The sequence below is a fragment of the Abramis brama genome (assembly GCF_963993115.1).
Source record: "Abramis brama genome assembly, chromosome: 20".
In the NCBI taxonomy this organism is placed as follows: Eukaryota; Metazoa; Chordata; class Actinopteri; order Cypriniformes; family Leuciscidae; genus Abramis; species Abramis brama.
Genome location: NC_139982.1, coordinates 23,435,529 through 23,450,014, shown reverse-complemented (window position 1 = coordinate 23,450,014; position 14,486 = coordinate 23,435,529). Strand labels below are relative to the sequence as shown.

Sequence of the window (14,486 nt, the reverse complement as noted above, 5' to 3'; positions counted from 1 at the left end):
TATGAAATGAGTTCAGAACTTTGAAACTGTCAACCTCTTGCTTTATAGACATTGCAATATACTATACGATTACATTATCATTCTTTTAATGATAATTTTGCCACTTATATTATTTAGATAAAAAAAAATTACCACTTAAAGACAGTAGCCTATAAAAAGTCTGATAATATATAAAATCCTAAGGAATTTCGTAGAATTTCCCACAATAGCAGACAGCATGATGTCGATGAACATGTTAGTATTGGCCTATCCATGAGCAGCAGTCATCCTCATGTAAACCCAGCAGAGGTCGTCTTCCTCTCGTTCATCAGTGCTTATTATAACGCGCCTGCCTCATCACCAGTTTGCCTGCAATACACTCGCTTGGAGACGCGGTATTTTTCCCAATCAAAAGCAGCCGATTTTCCGTCGCAGCATCATTAATATAATAGCGGGATTATAGGATTGACGCTCATGGATTCCTATGCTGAATATTCGTTTCATGAAGCGTGATAGATAACCTGCTGTTATAACGCGCGCGTGATTGATGTGGTGGTCACGGATGCTTCTGAATGCGCTTTGCAGACGCATCGCCTTAAAGTTTCAATGCTGACATAGAGCAGAAAAACAGTGGAGAGAAGACCTCAGTCTAAGGAACTGTAAAGGATAGATCAAATGTCTTTTTCGGGACCTTTCGGCCTATTGCTGAATTTATCTCTAGCCCGATGGCACCAAGAAATGCGCGTAACGATTTCTACATTTTGGGCTCCAATAGCGGGAATGGCAACGCTGGAACCCAAGGCATGTCGGAATGGATAGGCTTGTCCTTGTGCCGAAAACATGTTGACCTGGACGGTGTGTGGACCAAGTGTCTGATATCTGTTGGAATTACATTGCTCCTGGTTCCGTCCATATTTGCCATAGACGGTGAGATATTTTTGGGTTATTTTGTGGACAACCTGTTTGAGTGTCCAGCTTAAAAACCTTTCCATAAAAAAGGTAGCCTATTATGTTTAATTTGAATGTTTTGAAACTGCACGTTTGACTTTGAATTTCGAATCATTTCAAACGAACTATATTCGGAGGTTCTAATTGTTAAACGCAATGCGGAATAAAAACTCGTTCTTATGAAAACGTTATCACATTAAGACAGACAATACATATTTGTTTAGATCTTAACCACTTGTGTGTTTTGCGTCTACGATTTGTTTGTTTTCCTGTGGCCGCTTGCGAACAAAACAGAACAAAACCTCTCAGACAAAAACAAGATGCAGGTAGCCCTACATCACTCTGATCTAAAGCACTTGTGTATAAACAGACCAGGGCATTCGGTGCTGCAGTGCTGTGGTCTATCGCTCCTTAGACGTTTTTATTCATTTTCAGTGGTGATTTTGCGCACTCGCAAAAATCACCAAGTGGCCGAGGTGAAGGAATTTGGAGATTGTGATTCATCTCGAATATTTTGGTTACGAAACGCTTTAATTCACTGATTCGTTCAATGACGTTTCCTGCAGGTTACTTCGAAATGCGCCAGATTCGCTACAAAACAACCGATTTGCTAAAAGTTCGAGAACGAGATGGCCGATTCGTTAATATCGTTTACAAACAAGATGGGATATTTTGTTCATTCAGTTCGTTCCTAAACGAAATGTTTTGTTTATTCAGTTTGCTAACAACATAGACATATAAAAAGACATTGTAAAGACATTGTATTTTTTTATGTCTAAGGTTGACAAACCACATGTTTTGTTTACTTAATTAGTTCACGAACGCGATGCTTCAGTGAAGGGATTCAGTAGCCAATTAAATGTCTCCTTTACAGCCCGCACTCGAATTCTATTGGTTCTTGCTTTAATTAGTCTTTAAATGGAGGAAAACAGTAACACGGTTCAAAGTCAGAAACGTCTCTGCGTTTAGTCTTCCTGGGAGGTTCGTATTTACCAGGGGGCCAATGTTTCGGAAAACATTGAAGCTTCCCCCGGGCGCCGCCATTGATTAGCGGACCCCCACCTGCTGTTAGCAACCATTGACTCCCATTCATTTTGGCGTCACTTTGACAGCGAATAACTTTACATCTGAGGCGTTTAAAGACTCCATTTGTCCATTTATTTATTTCTAAAGAAACACGAAAATGTATAAAAGGCTCCATTACCTTGTATCTTACGTTATGGCCCCGTAGAAGCCGTTTTTGTAAAAATAGGCTAACGATTGCGTCATAACCATGCGACTCTCTGTCGCACAGTAGAGAGATTACCGTATGGACAGGAGGAGAAGCTCGCGGGCAATCGGGGGAACGTGGAGGCAAAATGACAAAATAATTAATCAGAATACTTAGCAAAAGTTGCTCCTGCTCCTAGCTCATGGACACCTCCTACTCACGATCTCCATCTCTGCAAGTTTCGGAAGGGAATGATTCAGATTTCTCTTGGCACAGCTACTAGACCAGGGTTCACCAATCTCGGTCCTGGAGGGCCGCTGTCCTGCAGAGTTTAGCTCCAACCCCAATTAAACACACCTGACCCAGCTAATCAAGGTCTCACTAGGCATACTAGAAACTTTCAAACAGGTGTGTTGGAGCTAAACTCTGCAGGGACAGCGGCCCTCCAGGACCGAGATTGGTGAACCCTGTACTAGACAGACAGGTTGCTCACGTCACATCTACGTCGTCAAGCTCAGTTTGAGTCTGCGCAGTACGCTCGGCCATCAGGAAGTGAGAGCTTCTAATTGACTTCACTTTTCTCCGTTGAATCCAATGGGGTCGCTGTGTCCATTTCTTTTACTGTCTATGGTATTTACGAGTTGAGAAGTCGTGTTTACTACAGTGCGTTCAAGTCACTTTCGTCGGAGCAAAATGGCAGTGTGCCTTCTCTTAATTAACTACACAAGGTTTTGAAACTCTTGTAAACTTTATCATTACATATTTATTACAATGCTATTATATTTTGTTTAGTGAATTAGCTTATTTTGTTGTAAATAAAAAGTCTGACAATGTCACCGTTAAAACCCTATAAATATTTTGGTATTCAGTCACGTTTCTCACTAGCTGCATTTCCGTTACCCTTCAATTTGCACAAATTGGAATTGCGAATTGAAAATACGCCCAATGGAAACAAGCCAAAAATCATATATCACCAAAAAAAAGTTTTTCTGGTAATTTGAATAAGGAATATTTCACAAAACTGCAATGGAAATTTTTTTTTCGCATTCACGTCACCTGGCTTACGTAAAAGTCAATTATTCTTTGAAGAAAACGGGGTATGTTTGGACAGAAGACGAGACAGAGTTCTTTATCAAACTCAAAAAAACAATAGATAATGACAAATACTGGATTCTAAACAACAAAGAAATATAAAACTAATGGCTAGTGCGGTGGCTGCGATATATATACGTAAATCTGTTGCCATGATTTTTGGAATGACTTATCGCGAGAGGAAAAACAAAAATGTCGTATAACATTGGTTAATGGAAAAGCCGTCATTTCGCAATAGTTTTTTATCGACATTTAGAGAATATCGCAAAAGTTTTGTAAGTATCGCAAATCTGTAATGGAAACCAGGCTATAGACAGACACGCCCCCAACTCATACAGATCGGGGCTTAAAGAAAATCCCGAGCTTCCCACTTGCATTTACGACTTTGTGGTGGCATACATGTGCGTTGAAAACGATCTTTTCGACATGACTTGGACGCACCATAACACTTGTTCATTTGTTTGGTCTGAACTTGCTTTCAATTCTACCTCCTTTTTCACACTGTTATTTTCATTTCTGGGTCTAAACCACTGAACATGAGTATCAACGTAAGGACAGTGAGTACTAGCGGTTATGTTTTTGTTGCTCTCATGGTTCTGAAAAAATATACCTCGTCACAACACTTCCATGATTTAGAACGGATTGCTTTCATATAAAATGCAAACCATACACAAGACACATTCATACCAAATAACAGAACGTCAAACGCACTCCAAAACCGCTAGTGCGCCATGTGAACAAAAAAGTCATTCAATACAAAATACAAAAGTGGTTCTGATGGCACTGTTGCCGTTATTCTTGTCGAAAGCCAAGTGTCAAATTCATTTGACTTTTTTAACCATAAAAAAACATTCTCAGAACGTTCCGGGAACCAATAATTGTTAAATGTAGCAAAAAACACATAGGAAGAAGGGGTGCTGTTACCCTGAGCAGGTTTATTTTGTGATCATTACATATGTTACCCCATATCAAATGGCTATTTGTTAATAGATCCTTGTGCACCATCTAGTAGCCTATCTACCTCAGTGTGTGGAAAAGCTACTTGTGTGATAAGCTTTGATTCTACATGTGGCTGTCTCAATACCACCTGTGTTTTATGGTGGTTATCAGAATGAAACAAATGGTTCTTTGAAGAACTGTTCACTGAAAGGTTCTTTGGGGAACCATAAACGGTTCTTCTATGGCATTATTGCAAAAACCCCCTTTTGGAGACTTTATTTTTAAGAGTGTAAAGTTCTGGTAATCACAGCTGTTATATTTTATGGATTTTAGTAGTATTCTAGAGATCCATTTAATAATGATACAACTTGATTTTCAGTCCATATCAGTGACAGTAGCCAAGTAGGTTGCCTTCCGTTGAAATATATTTTGTTGAATGTGTTCCTAATATTCTTGACCTTTGACCCCATCACACTGCAGATGTTTTTCTTCTGAAAATGATACTGAGTGTAGAAATGTCTGGTGCATCAATATGGCACTTTCAATTCCACAGTGTTCTCTATTCATGCTGCAGTGTATCAGTAGCCTGTGCCTGAGGACCAGAATAATATTTAAACAAAAAAAATGATTTAATTTGTGCAAACAAGTTCAGCGTTGATGATGTGAACTCACTCCAGGCATGATGGCCCTTCTTAAACATCTGAAATACAGATATCGAAAAAAGCAGATTAGATTTTCTAAAGCTAGAATTACAAGATAAATAGATTTCTAAAGCTAGAATTACACCAGATTAGTTTTATGTGGGCACGCAGACATGCATCGGTCTGGACCATAGGCTTAATACACAGAGGTAAAGAGCCTTTGCCTTCTCATTCATAAAACTGCTATTGTCCTTGTTGGCTTTGAGCTGGGTCTATGGCGCATGGCCAGACACACTTGTGGCTTGCTGAGGATGAGGCATCTCTCCTCAATGCCCCTACAGTGATGATTCTGCTAGTCAACAGGAGCCTGCTGTGCTATGTTGCCATGGGAACTGATCTACATTTTTTTTTTTTTTTGACCAGAGTGGAAAGAGTGAGTGTATTACCAAGAATGACAGTGATGAACTGCTCCGTTTGCTTTTCAAAGGCCTTTTTGCGGCCTCAGACCTGCAGTGACTGGATTCAGCAATTAGTTGAACCTAACTACACTGGATTCATGCTTTAATTGTCTATTTTATGGGGATGCGTTGTCGCTTGTCAGTAGAAAGGTTGTGTGTAACATGGAACCAAAGCCAAGTTTTAATGGAGTAGGCATAGTGTTTTCCCCCCTGTGCTGTGTGTGTAATTATTATAACTGGAGAAGCAGGTCTCTCATTGCTCTTTACTAAATCTGTGGTGTTTTCTTCTTTAACTCGCATTATAAAACCTGGACTAGTCAAACTGATCCCATCAAAACGTTTGAAGCATCTTTGCAAAAACCCATCTGTTCACCCTCAAGAGGGGAGCTGCATTTAAAAAAAATAAAAAAACATGCTATGATGACAACTGCGGGAGTCTTTGATTCACAGCCATGTTCTGTTGAAATGACTGAGAACAAAGGGAGAGCGTTTTACATTGTTAATACTGCCATTAAAATGGTTTACAATATAAAAGACTTTAGGTAAAACTGTGATCACTGTGAAATATTGATATGGTTAAAGACGAGGTTGGCCTAATATTATGATGTATTTACTAGGGCTGTCAATCGTGTATAAAATTTAATCGGATTAATTACATCATATACTGATTAATTAATCAAATGAATTCCCTATCAACATTTGCTGAGAAACATTTGCTACAAAAAATGGCTTTAGAAATCAATATATTGTTTATTTTTATGTCATGCAATGCATTTTTCTATGAATAAGGCTGCAATTATTTACAAAAAGAATGGAGAGTATGTTAAGCTATTTGGGTTATATTAAAGGTTTAACACAAGAATTAAAATTCTGACATTACTCACCCTCATGTCGTTTCACACCCGTAAGACTTTCGTTTATCTTCAAAACAGAGAGATTTCTGTCCCTCCATTGACAGTCTATGCAGCTACCACTTTGACACTTCAAAAATGTCATAAAGAGATCGGTTTAGTCCAAATTTTCTGAAGAGATTTGATCGCTTTATATGATGAACAGATTTAATTTAGGCTTTTATTAACATATAAACATTTATCAACCATATAGCCTAAACACAGCAAGCAAAATGGTTAATGACGTTCGCCTTACATTAAAAAAGCGTGGAATGGAAAAACGCGTTCTGTGTGAACTGTTCCTTGAGGGTCTGGAACAACCTTAAAGTCCCCATGAAATTAAAATTTAAGTTTTTTTTACTATGAACATTTTAGCCTTACTGTTATCTATAAGCGAATGTGCTTCAAAACAATGACAAAATTTGCATTTAGAAGAAAACTTGCAGTCTCTCATTTCCACCAATATGCATCAGTAATTTTGATGACATCACTCTGCACTTCAGCTTTCATCAGATTTTCTGTCCAATCAAATGCTCTCTAGAATCTAAAGCGTCCCGCCCCCTACACTATAAATAGACGCTGAAGCTGCAGCTGAAATCTGTCACTTGTTCACACATTTACTATTTTCTACATGGTGAATGGCACATAGTGCACTATTTATGGGATAGGGTACAAGCAACACAGTCTGCGCACACAGTCTGCTCCGGTACAGAGATTCGATAGCACAGAGCGGATCATATGCGCAAGTCGGCACAGACCAGAAAACGTATCGGACCCATTTGAACTCTACACAGAAGATTAGGAGGAGAAACGGTTAGAGATCAGGAGGAAACTGTGGCTTTACCGAGCTCAACGGCTCTGGCCGAACTGTGATATAAACTAAACGCTATTGGCTACTTTTAAAAAGGGGAGGAGCTGTTCGACATGTCCCGCCCGTCTTCCTGTTTCAGTGGAAACATCAACACATTGAATAATGTTGCACATTGAATAAAGGCACTTCACTGGGCCTTTAAGGTTGAGTAAACTAACCCTTTAATTTAGTAAGTTTGATACTACTAATAATTAAATAATAATATTTTGATTCATTATTATTAATGATAAAAATAACTAACAATTAATAAATGATATAAATAATTTGAACAAACCCCTAACCAGAATGTTGAAGTATTTTTTTTTTTTTATGGCTAAGGCTGTTATTATCTACAGAAAAGAGTATGTTAAAGCTACACTGTGTAGGATTTTCTCCCATCTAGCGGTGAAATTGTTTATGACTACCAACTGAATATTACTTTCTAGCCCCTCCCATTCCGAGGGCGTTTTAACTCCTACAGAGGCCGTATTATTTCAAATCTGCCGGCAGTCGCGAGTAATCTCCCCCTCGCATTCGTCACGGTGCCACTGAGTGTCAAAACGCGAAGGGCGAAGCTTGAATTTCCAGGTATGTCCCTCTTTGGCACATGTATTTTCAAGATGGAGGCGCAACATGGCTGCCGCCATTCGAGCGACTCGCTCCTATGTATTCTAAATGGCAGATTCTACGCTTACGAGAATACTTGATTAGTTGGTACAAGTAATTACACATTAATGAGCACATATCATTTTGAAAGAACAAAGTGTTTTTTGCTAAGAATCAACTTAAAAATTACACAGTGTAGCTTTAAGCTATTTAGGTTGAATTAATTGCAGAAGTTAAATACTTTTATAAATAATTAACTAAAATAATAATAACAACAATGGTCATTTGATTCATTATGATTGATAATATAAATGACCAATTATTCATAAATATTATAAATAGTCTGACCAGAATGTTGAAGGAATATCAATACAGTGCTGCCTTGGCATTATTTCTCATAATGGCTTGCTAAATTCCACACAGATGTCAAACACTATATATGGTCAGTAAATGGCATCAGTGAAGGTGAAAAACCTACATAAAGAGCATGATTTTATTACTCTAAGCCTTTTTAAGCCTTTTGGCTTGTCTTTTAACCATCCATTTTGTTAGTCTTAACACACTCCATAGAATTACATTAGAGCCGGCTTTGTTAGCACCAGGATTGTTTCCAGAGGATCAAAGCCTGCCAGGAAAAAGATGCTGCACACCAGTCTTGAAATGCGAAAATATCGCATTTTAACTAGTAGACGTTTGCCGTCTCAAACAGAAACACAATTACAGTTTCCAGTAGGACGGGATTCAGTCTTCGTAATGCGTATTTCTCTCAGTCTAATTACTGCCACTAGAGTCCTGAACCAGTTAATTATCTGCTGATGTCAGCGATGACCAAAGCAGCTGATCTGCTTCCCTGACTGACCGTTTTCACAGCTGACATGTTCTCATTTCCGACAATTCCATGCTTCATTAGTGAAACAGCCCATGTGAAAGTTGATTATGTCGAGTCTGAGGCGCTCACTCTGTTTCCATATATACAAAAGGTTATTTTTTTTCCCTCCTTCATTCTTTTTTTGGCACAGTTTGCTAATGGCCTTGCTGCGGGGCCCGAGCAAATTCATGCGGGTGCTAAAATCCATAACCCCAATTCGACATTACTCTGTCATTATAACAAATCTATGTTCTTCTAGATAACACTATACCAAAAGGTGATTTTTGCCCCTTGCTTGGGATAAACTTATACTATGCTGTTTTGTTTATGAAATAACCATATTGCCACATTGCGGTTATGAGTTCAGCAGCGACAACAGTGACCGTGTCATGATGAATGATCAGTACAGAGCTTTGACAAGCTTGCAAACAGCTCATCTCCAGAGATGAATGACTTCAATCAGGTTCTCTTCCATCTTATGATTTGGCCTGTGGATTCAGGAGGTTTGGAGCAAAAATGGTTAGAAATTGCTTTCCTTGGCAGTTTATTGGATAATTCTTTATAATGTGAAATATATAGGCTAGTATCCAGATCACTTGATAATGTGGTCATACTTACTTTTTTGAGAGTGTTTTCTTAGACTGTAGGCCTGGACTACCATAAATGGATCTTTATTTTGAATTAATGATAAACTGACAGTATTTATTCAATAAGTTATTTTTTATTATTATTTTTTGCATTTTCTTAACAGCTTCTGTATTTATTGGTAGCCTATATAACAGTATAATATAATATAAATACATTTTTTGCTTAACATAATTAGTTTCTGTTGGGATGGACGATATATCAGTTCCAAATTGGTTATTGGCCGATATTATTTAATCCATTTAACACTCACTTAAAAGTTAATCTCTATAATAACACTGTTAAATGTAATCTTTAGCCAATATAAAAATAATATTATATTTTAGTATATATAATAATAGCAGCCATAACATGAAAATATCAGCTTATCATTGATAATAATATCATCGATTCCTAATGTTTTGAATTTATTATACAGCTTCTTGGTCATTTATTGCTGTACGACAGCTCTCTTGTTTGTCACTCGCCTATGAGGACATCTGCTATAACGCAAGCCAGTCATTTTCAGGTCACGTGCGTCGAGCTAATACTTAGATCCAACCATCTGATGCCAATCGTCTCCCTAAAAGTGTTCCTTTGCCCGGAGCGATGACAAACAAATATGTTTTATTTAATCTGTTTTGTTAATGAATGAACAGATTATAATGTCCGTTATCCATGCCATAAACCAAAGAGTTATTGTTTTGCTCCCTCACTTTGATCTATTTTGCTTAGATAAAGGGATTGATGCTGACCCCTGCCAGATTAATACACAATTCAGAGAACCGGTAATGAAATTGAGTGCCAGCTCACACCTGAAAATCTCCTCAGGCTTATGAAACAAGGTTTATGCTGGGGAGGGGCTAATCTGGTTTGTGAGCGAGAAGAAAGGACATTAAAGGGTCAATAGATGTATAAAGAGAGACATCACTTGTTTTATGGAGCTTTTGGGTGGATGTCGCTGATTTTAATACTGTTTTGAAGCTTTTATTGCGCACCCATTTTTTAAGAGGCATTTATCCTACTTCAAAGCTCCAGACAGGCTCAGCTGTGCGCATTTCTGTCTGTCTGTCTTTTGGGCCTGATCAGAATCTGTCCTCGTTTTACTCAACCACTGTTAATTTACACGGAACTCATAGCTGTGGCCTCATTTGACTCTAGAGGTGTTTGAAATCTAGTCAAAGCGTTGTTCCAGCAAAAATGCGGGAAAACCGGAGCGCAGATATTCTGAGCTAATTAGGCATGTGCATTCGCATAATTCTCTTTGTGCTTGTGGAATCGCTTGCGTAATTAAATCAGGCGGTCGTCTTTGCTCTTGTTGATAGAATTGCCATATTCGATTTTGGTCCTGCCCTTTGATTTATTTAGTTGTTAAACTGTCGCCTTCCTATCTTGAAATAAAAGTACTCCGCTTCATGTTCACACCTGGAATTACACACATGACAGAGAAAAAGGAAAAAAATGAGCTCTGTCCTTGTCCAACCTCAAATGTCATCAGCTTTACCCTTAAAAAAATCCCTTAGGGAAAATGTTGCCATGTTAAAGGAATGGGATTATCTGTCTTTGCCTTCAGAGAAGGCTGATGTTATGTGGCCATGTCATGTTTGCTATGCTAAAGCTCATAATATTCACTGTAATTCACGTGCAGAATGCATATTTTGAGGACTCTCGGTTGCTCTGCTCTGTTCCCTGGGAGTCAGATTGGCTTGAACATAAGAGATGATCTGGAAAACTGGGAAAGAGACTAGGGCAAATTCACTAAACAGCTGCGCTACTTTTCCGTGCTGTGCCACCAGCAATCCAGTTTAACCAGGCTAGAAATGCACTGCAATAGCGCTTCGGCATGCACGAGTGTTTAAATTAACTCATTCTTTTCAGGATTACACATCTTTTTTTGTTAGTTTAAGTCCTATTTTTTAGTTCATTCATTTTAGTCAGTATTATTCAAAATTAAATTGCACCTAATTTTAGTTGACGATAATAACATTTAAGTCATCGAGAGTGCAAATGCTAATTATTTGTGTTTTAGTGTATTGTTACAGAAATAAGTTAACGTATTCACAACATGACTTACATGACGCCCCATTACGCTCCAAAAAACACCCCTTACTTATTAAGAGAATAGGGACAACCCTTTTAGACCATGCGCCGGGTGCGCCGGCCATTTTCCCGTCATTTAAACTAGCAAAAGTGGATTCGGACATGCCTGTGCACTTGCGCTATGCACTTTAGACCATGTGCTTAGATCGTTAATATAGGGCCCTATATCTGTGGTTAGCAATAGCATTACGTAAAGAGACTCTCGGTTTGTTTAACAACATGGTTTTATAAGTACATTTTGAAAGTGTCATATTTTTTAAAAACGTAAGTTGTTAACATGTTGCTCCATGAGGTGTTTGGTGTTTTAAGCCCCCAACAGTGCCTTCCAGGCAGCGAGGGGATGGGTAGGTTTAAGGTTGAGGGTAGGGTTAGCTGCCTCTAAGGAGCCATTGGGGGCTTAAAACACCATTGAGCACTACATGAAGACTACAACAGTTGTTTGGTTTCGTTAAGCAAGTAAACTCACATTCTTAAAGTAGTTTTTAGGAACTTGTTTAGATTTAAATAAAAACACAATGGTGCTAAAATAACAGAAAGTCTTGACACTAGCAGGAGGCGCTAGGCTATTTATTCTTAGCAAACCAGAGACAGTGAGACACTCATTCAGTTTTAATGGGGTTTGCAAATACCCGCCTTACCCGTGAGACTCTTGAGTCAAGTGCATCAAAGGTGTCCTGCACGAGCTCCTGAATATTACAACATATTCCGGAAGGGAATATGGAATCTTTTCCACTCTGTGTAAAAATTTAAATCACTTCCAGTCAATGCCAGAGGTGAAACTAACCAGGTCTGACAGTTGTGTAATGCTGTGAGAGATTGGAATAAGTAAAACAAACATGGAAAAGCATCATTTGAGCCTGCAGGTTTTGCGCAGGAGGCTGAGGAAACGCATGTGTTAAGAGGATTGATGGGAAGGTGGCATGAGGGCTTGCGGAATTTCACTTTTGCTGTGTTGGCGTGTTGAGCGCTCGGCGTCTGATTGCTAATTTCATCTCAAGTCAAAATGAATCAATCATTGCATGCTTATTGTTTTGGTTCTTGTTCTTGCACTTTCCATTTATGTTTGCATTTTTAAATGCTAGATGATGTAATATTTTCGACTGCATCATCATTGTTTTTTTAATCCTTCGCCGGAGAGTATGATTAGTTTAAGTCAGTCACATACACCATTTTTTCCCCCAGACTCGACGGGGACTAGATGACCTACCCAGTGCCCATGCGAGGAAGTCACATGACCCCCCTTTATCCAATCAGGCAGTGCTCGGTGATGCTTACACAGATGTGTGATGGTGTTTGCCTCATCAGTTAGAGAGGCTGGAGGGGTAGCCTACAGGCTGTTATTTTAATCAGATCTGTGTTTGTATCTTCTTCAATAATTCATGTCATCATCCTTTCAGCTAAACGAAGCCACAGCTTTTATGATTACTGCAGCTCAATGGCTCACTTTTCAGGATTGTGACATAAATGGGGAAGTCTCTGGAAATCGATGACATATTTGAAGTACATTTCCCTCCACAATTTACATTCTTATTGCTGTGATCTTGTTCTTGTATCTTTTCCATAGATTATACTGAATATACAGTATTATCTCTACTTTGGCCATTTTGCTACTTTTTCAATATGACTGGAGCAAAGACAAGAAATGATGGAAGAAATCAGAAAATGTCACAAGCAAGATTAAAAATTACATCTCACTCGTGAGCACCAAAGCTCAAGGCCATAATATTTATTCAGGCTTATACCGTATGTAATATTATTTATGAAATTAATACTATTTACTCACCCTCATGTAGGGCTGAGCGACATAGCAAGAAATGAGAAATACAATATTTTTTATATCATCATGATATATAATTTGATAATGCTGAAGACTATCCCGACTGACTGGAGCCTGGAGAAACCAGAGGGTTCTTTAATTACATTTTAGAATATAGTTTATTAACAAAAATAGAATAACATAAGTTAACGTAAATGTTTAACTGTGAAAACATGCTAATAGAAGTTAGGTTGCCTTGTAACGTTATAAAATAGTAGCAGCAAACATCTCAAATATTTATAGTTCACTGTTAGATATAGGTTAACATGAGACATGAAACATTTCGTATTCTTTGTGTTGTCGCTGGGATGGTCCCTTTTTAGGTGATGGAAAAGGTTTGTTGCTTTTCCCGCCTTGGTTGGAACTGACCAACGACTTATTTTGCAGACCGTCGGGGCCAGTTCACACAGAATGGGTTTTTGCACTCCATTACACTATACTTTTCTCATTGTTTTTCTATGTAAACACACGCTGGTGTCATGTTCTTATTGGTTGATCGTCTTGATTGTTCACAGGTGTTTCTTGTTAGTCATTAGTCTTGGTGTAGAAATAGCCCTCATATTTCCATTTGTATTTTGTCTGATTTTGTTTGTGTAACCGCTGTTGGTGAGTCTCATGTAACCAAGTCAAATTCACGTTTTTTGTGACGATGTGTCCGTGCCGGCTTCCATGCCGGTTTTCATGCTGGTGTCCATGCCGGTGTCCGTGCCAGTTTTCCGTGCTAGTTTTCCGTGCTGGTGTCCGTACCGGGTTTCCGTGCTTGGTTTCCGTGCCGTGCCGGGTTTCTGTGCCGGTCGGTGTCCGTGCCGGGTGTCCATGCCGGTGTCTGTGCCGGGGTTCCGTGCCGGTGTCCGTGCCAGGTTTCCGTGCCGGTGCCGCTGTCCGTGCCAGGTTTCCGTGCCGTTGCCGGTGTCTGTGCCAGGTTTCCATGCCGGTGTCCGTGCTGGTGTCCGTGCCCATGCTGTGCCGGTGCCCCTGCCATTGCCCCACCAATGCCGGTGTCTGTGTCCGTGCCGGGTTTCTGTGCCGGTGTCCATGCTGGTGCCTGTGCCAGGTTTCCGTGCTGGTGTCCGTGCTGGTGTCCATGCCGTGCCGGTGCCCCTGCCATTGCCCCGCCAATGCCGGTGTCTGTGTCCGTGCTGGGTCTCTGTGCTGGGTTTCTGTGCCGGTGTCCATGCCGGTGTCCGTGCTGGTGCCCGTGCTGGGTTTCCGTGCTGGTGTCCGTGCCGGTGTCCATGCCGTGCCGGTGCCCCTGCCATTGCCCCGCCAATGCCGGTGTCTGTGTCCGTGCCGGGTTTTTGTGCTGGGTTTCTGTGCCGGTGTCCATGCCGGTGTCCGTGCTGGTGCCCGTGCTGGGTTTCCGTGCTGGTGTCCGTGCCGGTGTCCATGCTGTGCCGGTGCCCCTGCCATTGCCCCACCAATGCCGGTGTCTGTGTCCGTGCCGGGTTTCTGTGCCGGGTTTCTA

General features: G+C 39.9%; 1 protein-coding gene across 5 annotated transcripts in view; it reads left to right on the top strand.

Annotated features, from left to right (window-relative positions):
- Nucleotides 1-312: 312 nt before the first annotated feature.
- Nucleotides 313-14,486, top strand: part of kiaa1549la (KIAA1549-like a) — a 50,649-nt gene continuing 36,475 nt past the window's right edge. For 3 of the 5 annotated variants that reach the window (XM_084095085.1, XM_084095082.1, XM_084095081.1), the window contains exon 1: nt 572-906. In XM_084095085.1, the coding sequence (XP_083951211.1) occupies nt 705-906 (202 nt within the window). In that variant the 5' untranslated portion in view covers nt 572-704. Of the gene's footprint in view, nt 907-14,486 lie in introns of all 5 variants that reach the window. The other 2 variants (XM_084095083.1, XM_084095084.1) reach the window with 2 other exon arrangements.